The sequence below is a fragment of the Meles meles genome, chromosome 18 (genome assembly GCF_922984935.1).
Source record: "Meles meles chromosome 18, mMelMel3.1 paternal haplotype, whole genome shotgun sequence".
NCBI lineage: Eukaryota > Metazoa > Chordata > Mammalia > Carnivora > Mustelidae > Meles > Meles meles.
This window is the reverse complement of record NC_060083.1, coordinates 62461356-62471202: the sequence shown is the minus strand read 5'-3', so window position 1 is coordinate 62471202 and position 9847 is coordinate 62461356. Positions and strand designations below refer to the sequence as shown.

Genomic DNA, 9847 nt, shown 5'->3' with positions numbered 1-9847 from the left:
CGCGCACGACCCCCGCCGGGCGCCGCGGGCCGGGCCGCGGACAATTAAAGCGGGATTCCTCCCCCGCTGACGTCGGCGGCGCCGAGGCCCCTCCCGCGGCCGCATAAAAGGCGCGGGCTCCGCAGCGCGGGCGGCAGTGAGGGCCGGGCAGCGCGGCGGTGCGGACTGCGCGGGCCCAGAGCGCGGGCCGCCCGCCGAGCCCCGCCGCGCCGAGCCCCAGCAGCCGCGCCGAGTCCCAGCAGCCGCGCCGGAGCCCCAGCAGCCGCGCCGGAGCGCCGGCCCCAGCGCCCGCAGCCATGCCGGCCGGCCGCGCCGCGCGCACCTGTGCGCTGCTCGCCCTTTGCCTGCTGGGCAGCGCGGCCCAGGATTTCGGGCCGACGCGCTTCATCTGCACCTCGGTGCCGGTGGACGCAGACATGTGCGCCGCGTCCGTGGCCGCCGGCGGCGCCGAGGAGCTCCGGAGTAACGTGCTGCAGCTCCGCGAGACCGTGCTGCAGCAGAAGGAGACCATCCTGAGCCAGAAGGAGACCATTCGCGAGCTGACCACCAAGCTCGGCCGCTGCGAGAGCCAGAGCACGCTGGACGCGGGCGCCGGCGAGGCCCGGGCCGGCGGTGGCCGCAAGCAGCCCGGCTCGGGCAAGAACACCATGGGCGACCTGTCCCGGACGCCGGCCGCAGAGACGCTCAGCCAACTCGGGCAAACTTTGCAGTCGCTCAAAACCCGCCTGGAGAACCTCGAGGTCCGCGCGCGCGCCGCGGTCCCCCGTCCGGCTCGGGCGCCCCTCTGCCCTGCCCCACCCCCACTCCCGACCCGGCCCGACACCCCCACTCCCCCCTCGGCCGGGCGCTGGTGCCCGGCCGGCCCGGGCCCGCCGGGAGCCTGAGGGGCCCCGCAGACGGCCACTCGCCCGAGCTCCCCGCCAGACCGCCCCCGCATTCGCCCTGAGGGGACCGCGCCGCTGGCCTCCCGGCTCGGTCCCCGCGCCGCGCGCGTAACGGTGTGGTCTCCCTCCGCCCTTGCACCCCCGCAGCAGTACAGCCGGCTCAATTCCTCCAGCCAGACCAACAGCCTCAAGGACCTGCTGCAGAGCAAGATCGATGACCTGGAGAGGCAGGTGCTGTCTCGGGTGAACACGCTGGAGGAGGGCAAGGGCGGCCCCAAGAACGACACGGAGGAGCGGGTCAAGATCGAGAGCGCCCTGACCTCCCTGCACCAGCGGATCAGCGAGCTGGAGAAAGGTAACGGGCCAGGAGGAGTGTGGGTGGGGGCTGCTGGCTGCCCTGGGGGCTCCCGGGCAGGTGGGAGCCTGCCTCAGGTCTCCGCTTCCTGCAGGGCTCCGCTCCAGGCTGTCAAAGCCTGAAGCTTCTCCACCCCTCCAGCCCTTCCTGCTTCCTGAGTCCCTGCCCTGGGTTTGGGGTTTCCAGCCGGTGTTCCTGATGGGGCCAGGCCCCCTGGGCTAGGAACAAATGGAGGGAGGGGAGGCAGAGTGAGGAAGGCATGGATTGGTATGGTCGGCACCCCCCAACACACACACACAGGGACGATTTTTCCAAGTCTGATTTGTTTAATCTTCAGTAAGTTTGCACTGTGGCTGTGGTGCTCCCTGGTAAGAAAGATTGGCTCTAGTCGGTCCCCAACCCCAGCGGGGAATGGGGTGCGGGCTGGGGATGGTCTGTTTTCTCCCACCTCCACGGCACCGCTGTTGTCTTCTGGGGATCTCCGGGTTCCCCCCTTTAGTTGAGCCCCTCCCCGTGGTCTTATTTTCTGAATGACTGCTAGCATCCTACATGTCCTGTGGTTCCTGGGTCACCAACTGTGGCCAGCCCCACCTGCACTCTGGGGCTCACAGATGAGCTGGGCTCAGCCCTGAAGTCATAGAAATCAAACAAGGTTGTAAAAGTGGGGGGGGGGTGTTCCTGGGCTTGGAGCAGGGCCACGTGACCCCTCTTGGACCGCAAAATGTGCTGGATGGATTTAAACAGTGCCATCTTAAGGCACGTTATGTAACTGAAAAACAGATCAGGGGAAGGGACGGGGGAGGGAGGGGGGAGGGAAGGAGGGGAGATTGGGGGGAATGAAAAACAGCCCCTAGAGAGGCCAGGGGCTGGATCTGCTCCAAGGTGTGTTGGGGGGGGCAGGAATACAAGCTAGAGACGGTTGGGGGGGCATGGAGGGGGCCGGCCCTGCCGTTCCCTGATCCCTGAATGGATGGGGGGGGGTGTTGCTGGCCCAGCAGGATGCCTTCTAGAAATAATTCTTGGCCTGGGGGGCCTGTTTCCTTCTGGACTCCCTGGCAAGCCCCCAGCACACCCAGGAGCTGGCAGGTGTGTGTCTTCCTGGCTCTGGGCCCGGTGCCTGTGCCCACTGCTGGGTTGGAATGTTTTGCCTGGAGTCAGTCACACCAAACCCAGGGCCACAGCTACAGTGCGTGTGTGGGCTGGGAGGGGGCAGACAAGCATTCCCCGAGACATCCCTGGCAGGCAGGGAGCTGGTGCTGTTGGGTAAAGGGAGGCTCTTAGGCCAGGAGCCTGATTTTTCAGGAAACGAAGAGGAAGCTTTCCCTGAGAATGAGTGGCCCCATCCTCAAAGCAGTCACCTGGGGGGGCCCTGGCTCCAGGGCGGACTCCTTGTTCCCGGCTGCCCTGCCCTCTCGGCAGGGCTCCAAGCAGAGCTGCTGGACGAGCCTCAGGAGGCCATCTTTCCCTCCTGTAGGGTAGCTAGGGTTCTGGAAAGAGCCAGAGTCCTCAGGGCACACTGACTGGTTCAGAAGAGCCAGCAGGGCTTGCAGCCCACCCTGGCGTCGAGGGCAGTGAGCCGGGCACAGGCGCCTACTCGTCTCGGGTGGGAATCCACGAGGAGACTTTGTGAACCGTTTCCAGGAACCAGGTCTGTCGAAGGGGCTGCGCTGGGGGCAACCCCCTCTTTCAGGCTGGAGGAGACGTCCTCCCTCTGTGGCCACACCACCAAGGTCCAATTGCCCCCCCCCCCACCATTGTGCAGGGACCCGTTCCCTGCCCAAGCCCACTGTGGTCACCCTACCCCTATCCCAGCCTCCCTGGGGACAGCATGTGGGAGCCTGAGCAGAGAGCAAGAGATCTTCGGTCAGCTTTTTTGTTCTGGCCCCGTGCCCTCGGGCAGGGCAAAGCACTTGACCCTGCTGGGCCTCCCTCTCGGCGGCTAGAGAGTGGAGATGAGTCTGCTCCTGGCTTCCCAGAGCCGATGGGGGCGGGGGAGGGTGAGTGCTGAACGGGTTTCCGACTGGAACAAAGGCTTTGAGGTGCAGATGACGGGACTGTGTCTGGTTCTCTCCAGGTCAGAAGGACAACCGCCCCGGGGACAAGTTCCAGCTCACGTTCCCGCTGCGGACCAACTACATGTACGCCAAGGTGAAGAAGAGCCTGCCCGAGATGTACGCCTTCACCGTGTGCATGTGGCTCAAGTCCAGCGCGGCCCCCGGGGTGGGCACGCCCTTCTCCTACGCCGTGCCCGGCCAGGCTAACGAGCTGGTCCTCATCGAGTGGGGCAACAATCCCATGGAGATCCTCATCAACGACAAGGTAGAGCCCCCAGCCGTCTGGCCTCGCAGGACAGCGGCCTCGCAGGACAGCGGAGTGAGGTCCCCCAGGCCCCTGCCCCCAGCCCGGCTGCAGCCACAGATGCTTAATGGGGGGCACCAGAAGGGCCAGTCAGGCAGGACTGGGGGAGGTGGAGGGGAAGACGGGGAGGAGGGGCACCCTTACCCACACTCCGTGAACAGTGCGAAGCTGGAACTTTCCCCGACAGAGGCCTCCCGGGGTGGGGGGTAGGGGGATGGCTCAGCACGACCAGGAGCTGCCCCGTCCCTCCTATTGAACCCTGGCTCCTGCTCCCCCAGCTCCATGTAAGTGGAGGACCGCAGAGGCTCTCAGGGGTGAAGCTACCCCAGACGTTCTCCCAGAGCCCAGATAGATCCTGCTCAACCCCTCAGCACTGGGAGGAGCCCAGATGCGGCTGAGCCCTTGGAGGGCACAGCCTTTTCCCTCCGGGAGGCTTCCAAGTCCCGGGTCTCTGGGGCAGCACGGGCAGCCACCATCTCCAGCCCCGGCCGGGAACTGGAATCCAAGCCCCGCTATTGAAGCCTGGACCAGAAATGGTGGTTCCTTTCTGGGCCCCATGTCCCCAGGTCACAGGGTGTGCGGGTCCTTTTGTCTCCCGCACCTTCCGACACCCTCCCCATGAATGCTAGAGACAGAGGGGAGTCCCAGGGCGGAGGCCTGGTGCGTGGCTCCTGGTGTCTGAGTCTCGGCAGAGGCTGTTCGGGTGTAGACCCGGCAGATCTGGAAATTTCGTGGTGGAGGAGAGCCGAGAGGCCCAGACCGCAGCAGTGAGCTGAGCCCCCAGTGGTGGGACTCCCCCTCCCAGGGCTGGTTTGGTAGACGGAGCAGAGAAGGGGGAGGATGAGGAGGGGAGAGGCCGTTGTGCATTCAGACCCATCCCAGGGTCCCCTTGACACATCGTCCCGTTTCCCGTGTGACTCCGTGATCCATCGGTGGATGGGGCTGGAGGATGATAAGGTCACCGGGGCAGGTGCTGAGAGAATTCAGAGTCGCTCTTGGTTATTTATTTTAAACACGGTGACAGGAAGAGTCCCGGCGGACGCGGCGCGGGGTGACGGTCACTGATCTGCACTGTGCCCCCGAACCTGTCACACCGTGGGTGTCCTCCTCCCTCCCAGGTGGCCAAGCTGCCCTTTGTGATCAACGATGGCCAGTGGCACCACATCTGCGTCACCTGGACCACCCGGGACGGGGTCTGGGAGGCCTACCAGGACGGCACCCAGGGCGGCAATGGCGAGAACCTGGCCCCCTACCACCCCATCAAGCCGCAGGGGGTCCTGGTGCTGGGCCAGGAGCAGGTACGGGCACGGGGTTGCTGGCTGCAGGGGGAGGAGCCCCAGAACCAGAGGAGGGACAGCCAGGGTGGCTGAGCAGGGAGAGGGGGAGAAGGAGGGAGCGGGTCAGAGAGGGACGTGGTTCCCCCCATTCCCAGAAAGAGCCGAGGGAAAGAAGGTGCGCGGTGGTTGGGCCAAGTCCCTGCCTTGGGGGGGCTTCTCCCGCAGTACGAGCGGGGTGGGGCTGGTCTCAGTGCTCTGGGGGCCACCACACTTTCTTTGGCACCGAAAGGCCAGTCTGCCTTTAGCGATGCCTAATTTATTTCCTGGAAGCGGTTTGTGTCCCCTTGGGCACTCGGAGGGACGCACAGGGGGAGGGCCCCAGAGGTGACATCTGGGCTCGTCTAGGCAGGGGGAGTAGCAGCGGCGCTCCCGTGGCACGAGTGGACCCTCCCACGGGCCGAGGGACCAGCCGCACGGCAGGCAGAGTCCAGGTGTCCCCGGGACACGGTCTGCACCCAGGACAGATGGAGGTGGCCAGCAGTGGCCCTTTTCCTGGGCTCCCAGAGACAGGACACGACGGGGTAGCTCGAGGTCAACGTGAGAGCCCCTGATGGGGGAGACACGGGCGCGTGCCCCCTCGGGAGGCCCCCACAGCCCTCCACACTCACCCTCTGCTTGTCTCCGAAGGACACCCTGGGCGGCGGGTTTGACGCCACCCAAGCGTTCGTGGGCGAGCTGGCCCACTTCAACATCTGGGACCGCAAGCTGACCCCCGGGGAGGTTTACAACCTGGCCACCTGCAGCCCCAAGGCCCTTTCTGGGAACGTCATCGCCTGGGCCGAGCCCCACATCGAGATCTACGGGGGAGCCACCAAGTGGACATTCGAAGCCTGTCGCCAGATCAACTGAGGCTCCTGCTGGCCGAGCCTCCTGCCTTCGGCCGGCCCGCCTGCCTCCCCCCTGCTTGTGTGGTGATGACTCTCTCGCGTCTTCTTCTCTCCCTCTCCCCAGGAGTGACTCAAGGCCCGCGCACGCGCACACACACAGCCCGGGTCGGCCTCGTGCCCGGGAGGAGCCCCCCCGGGTCTCAGCCCACCCCGCTCCCCGGCGGCTGCAGCACGGGGCCAGGCAGACGGAGGTGAGGATGTGCGTGTGCGGCGGGTGCGTGCCCCGGGGGAGGCGCTTTCCTCCAGAAGGAGCTGCCTCCTTCCTCCTTCCTCTGTGGTGTGGGGAAAGCTCGCGCAGGCTGAGCATCAGCACTCGGGACCCTGTGAGCTGCCCCCGGGCCTCGGGGCCTCCTCCGCACGCACGTCTGTCTTGGCAAACCTTTTCCAGAGCCACGTCCTTTCCGGGAAAATAAATGTCTCATGGCGGTTGGTTCGAGGCCGGGGGTTGGGGGGAGCTGTCCACAGAGAGTGTCTCTTTCCTGGTGGGAGCGGATTCTCTCCGACCCGGGCCCGGGATGGCAGCGAGGCAGGGAGAGTCTGTGGAGGGTTGGGGGGTGGGGCCCGTCCAGTGCCCAGGCGGCGCCCCTGCGCGTGGTGTCTGGGGCAGTGCTGGGCCTGGGGAGCTGGTTTGCATGCCCAGCTCTCTGGCTCTGGCCCAGGACTGGGTCTCCGGCCCACAGTCACGCACCCTCTCGAGGGATCCATCCCTCCCTTTCGGCTGCCTGCGGGTGCCCTGGGGAAGGCAGTGGAAGCCAGCCTTTCCTGGCCCCTCTGCTTTGGCCTCTGGCAGTGGGAGCCCAGAGGCGTCCATGGGTCAGCTCGACAGGGGACCTTTGAGACAAGGAAACCCACGTTCTGATTGAGACCCAGCCAGTTAGGGCCGGTGATGCTGGACCCGGACCCGTCGATGAGAAGGTCCGAGCTAATTTTGACAGCCATATTCCTCCCCTGCTCCCGGCCCAGGTCCGCGGGCGCCGTGAGTCCTCCATGGCGACGGGCCCTCTGGAGGCCTCCCACGCAGGGCCCGGCGGCCAGCGCTGGGGCCTGAAGCCCACTCCCCCTGCTTCACAGGGCTCCGGTCCTGCAGCAGCCCGCAGCCTGTCACCAGCCGGGGACACTGAGACATGACCGGTTCTAGAACCTTGGACTTTATTTTCCCCCATGAAAAGCACCTACACGCGTTTCCTTCTAGTCCGGAGGCAGGGGAAACGCGTGTGCGCCCGCGTGCGTGTGCGTGTGCGTCTGTGTGTGTGTGTGTGTGCGCGCGTTGAGAGAGAGAGACGAAAAGCACTAAGACGGGCCGCGCCCCAGGCGGGCTCCCTGCTCGTCGTCCCACCTGGGGGTCACACACCTTGAGGGCAGCCCAGACTCTGTCACTGGGAGCCTAATTAGCAGAAGGCTGGCGAGTCTTTCTAGAAATTCTCCCGCACTGTCTGGTTTGTCTGCAGCTGCCGGCATTCCTTTGGGAGGAGCAGGTGTTCCCCGTCCTCGGCTCCTTCCAGGGGCACCTGTCTCCTCGCGCAGGTCCCTGTTGCGTCGGAAACCTCGTGCATCTGTGTGCGTCTGTGTTGGTGTCTCTGTGTTCGTGTCCGCGTGGGTGTGCGCGCGGCACCCGGTCGCCGAGCTGTGACGCGCCGCTCCTGCTCAGAGGGTGCGGTCCGGGCGCCGCGCTGCGTGCTGTGGCTCAACAGTGGCTTTTTCTGAGACCCTTGTGCTTCGTCCGAGCCCGTCGGGTTGTGGCATCTTTGGACCTGCAGGGATCTTCTCTGCTTGCATGTTCCCCGGGGTGGCGCGTCCCTGGCTCCCTCGGTCTGATGTGCGTCCCCTGCCTGCATGAACTTCTGGTTCCGTGTCGTGTGCCCAGTGCCACCATCGTCCTGTGACCATCCACGTAGCGACCGAGAAATCGCTGGAGAAGCAAGCCAAGGGTGTCCGGGGAGGTCACGGGAGGGACCCGTATCCCTCTCCCTCCTCCCCACTCCCCAAACACACCAACAAGTGTTTTTCGCGTGTAGGTTGACAAGGAGCCCAAACAAAGCCCAGGACTGGGACAGAGCGAGAGCTTGGAATCACCCCTCTAGACCAGGTCGGCCCCACCCCTCACTTCGGCCCCCTCGCGGCTGCTGCTTAGGCGCGGCTCAGAGGGGGCTGGGTGCTGTCCTGGCAGCAGCCCCCACCAGCCCCTGCCGATCGCGGACCCCAGACCACCCTCCGCCCCCGTGGGCCGGGTGGGGGCTGTCGTCCGGCAGGACCACAAGCCATCCTCTGCCCTAGCTAGAGACGGGCAGAGCACACCCCAGACGCTATGCCTCTAGTCCCTTTGGCCTCCGGGCCGTTCACCTTCCTGGCCCTTCCCTGACGCCCCCGCGGTGCCGGGGACAGAAGCTGACCTTCGGCTCCCTCCCCGCCTCTAGCTGGAGCCTGTGCCAAGCCCCTTGACTCCCTCACTGTGTTAACATTTGCCGGCCCCAAGAAAGGTCGATGCCACAAATCTAGTCCACGTGGTCTCCCATCTCCTCCTTAATCTGATCGACACTCCCTCTTGCACTGAATAACACATGCCTATCTCAGGTAAGCCGTTTTATAAACTAAGAAGACACACAGCACTGCCGAGGCGGTGTTGGCTGGTGCCGAGCCGGTGTCCCACAGCTCCCTGGGGGTCCGAGGTGGGGGGGGGGCTGCCGGCAGAGGCTCTCCGGGCTCTCGGAGCTTAGATCCCACTGGAATCGTAAGCCTTCTTGCTTTTGATAACACAGTATTATTTCTCTTACTGTAGAAGAAAAAGTTTATTACCAAACAAGAGTATTTTTATGAAAGAAAAGGACAAACCTATAAAATTAACTCACCTTATATCTCCCTGGAAAATACTTTCAGGCTCCGCCAAAACATAGGACTGAAAGCATATATTTTGGAAGAAAGAGATACATTTTGTATGCTTTCTTTTCCTTTTGTAGATTCCCCGTTTATTTTCTAAGAGTGCAAAGATCACTTCGTCACCAGCCCTGGGACCTGAGACCAAGGGGGTGTCTTGTGGGCAGTGAAGAGGGGGGAGAGGCTGGCGTGAGGTTCAGTCATTCCAATGAGCTCCAAAGAGGGGCCGCCTGTGCTCAGAGGTGTTGGGGACCAGGACGTGAATTGGCCATTTATGGTAGACCCTTTGCCTCGGCGCTGACGTAAGTCGGGGACTTGATCAGTTCCAATCCTGGTAGGAAAAAGTAGGGTTAAGTGTTGTTCACACGAAGAAGAGAGTATCCTTTAGAATTTCATGGCAACCCGAATGTGGCTTGACACAGCCGTGGTTTCATCTCTTCAAACACAGTGTGTAAATTTATTCCGCTAATGACAGGAAATGTGTCGTTCCATGTACCGTGGACTTAAGTGCAATTTGTTGAAGGGGAACAAGTCATTGAGGAGAAAAAAAAAAAAAAGCCCAATACTTAGAGTCCCAATTTTGTCTTATTTGCCAAAAAAAAAAAAAAATCCAACAAAGCAAACCCCCTCTGGTTGATATTGTTATAATGTATATACTGTATAATACGAAAGAATCGATGTATCTTACTTTTTCATTATTTGCTAACCAAAGCTGTACATTTTTCATATGATCTGCAGCCTTTTGGGTATCAAATGGGTCAAAACCATGGGACCTGCCACCTCCCATCAGCAATTCTGGAAATGCACTATTTCTACTGGTTTTGCTTTTTTTTTCATTTTCTTGCTGAAACGACATGAATTGTTGAGTTTATTTTTACACAGTAAAGAGTGAAGAAAGACGGTGGTCTGCACGGAGTGTCTCTTTTCTCAAGCTTGCCAGTGTCCCCCTGACCTGCCTCGGGGAGGGGCACCCAGAAACCCCCTCCTGCAGGGCCATGCGAGCCTCGTGTTTGTGTGGCCCTGTGCCCTCGGGAGTCCCACAGCCTTTGCTGACACTGGGACGCGGCGGGTGGGGCTCCCCAGTTCACGGGTGCAGCTGACACGGAGGCAAAAAGAGGGCAAGGGACCCCCGGCTGGGTGAGGCCAGCTTGGGGT

The 9847-nt window shown here is 62.8% G+C and overlaps 1 protein-coding gene across 1 annotated transcript; it reads left to right on the top strand.

The window, feature by feature from the left end:
* Positions 1-242: 242 nt before the first annotated feature.
* Positions 243-9592, top strand: NPTX1 (neuronal pentraxin 1). Its single transcript, XM_045984031.1, has 5 exons — positions 243-740; positions 1032-1239; positions 3314-3558; positions 4716-4895; positions 5562-9592. The coding sequence occupies exons 1-5, from the start codon at positions 297-299 to the stop codon at positions 5781-5783; spliced, it is 1299 nt and encodes a 432-aa protein (XP_045839987.1). The 5' UTR covers positions 243-296; the 3' UTR covers positions 5784-9592.
* The last annotated feature ends 255 nt before the right edge of the window (positions 9593-9847 follow it).

Coding starts and splice junctions, on each gene's coding strand:
- NPTX1 (XM_045984031.1), top strand. CDS start 297: ATGCCGGCCGGCCGCGCCGCGCGCACCTGTGCGCTGCTCGCCCTTTGC. Junction 741..1,031: donor CCCGCCTGGAGAACCTCGAG/GTCCGCGCGCGC, acceptor GCACCCCCGCAG/CAGTACAGCCGGCTCAATTC. Junction 3,559..4,715: donor AGATCCTCATCAACGACAAG/GTAGAGCCCCCA, acceptor CCTCCCTCCCAG/GTGGCCAAGCTGCCCTTTGT.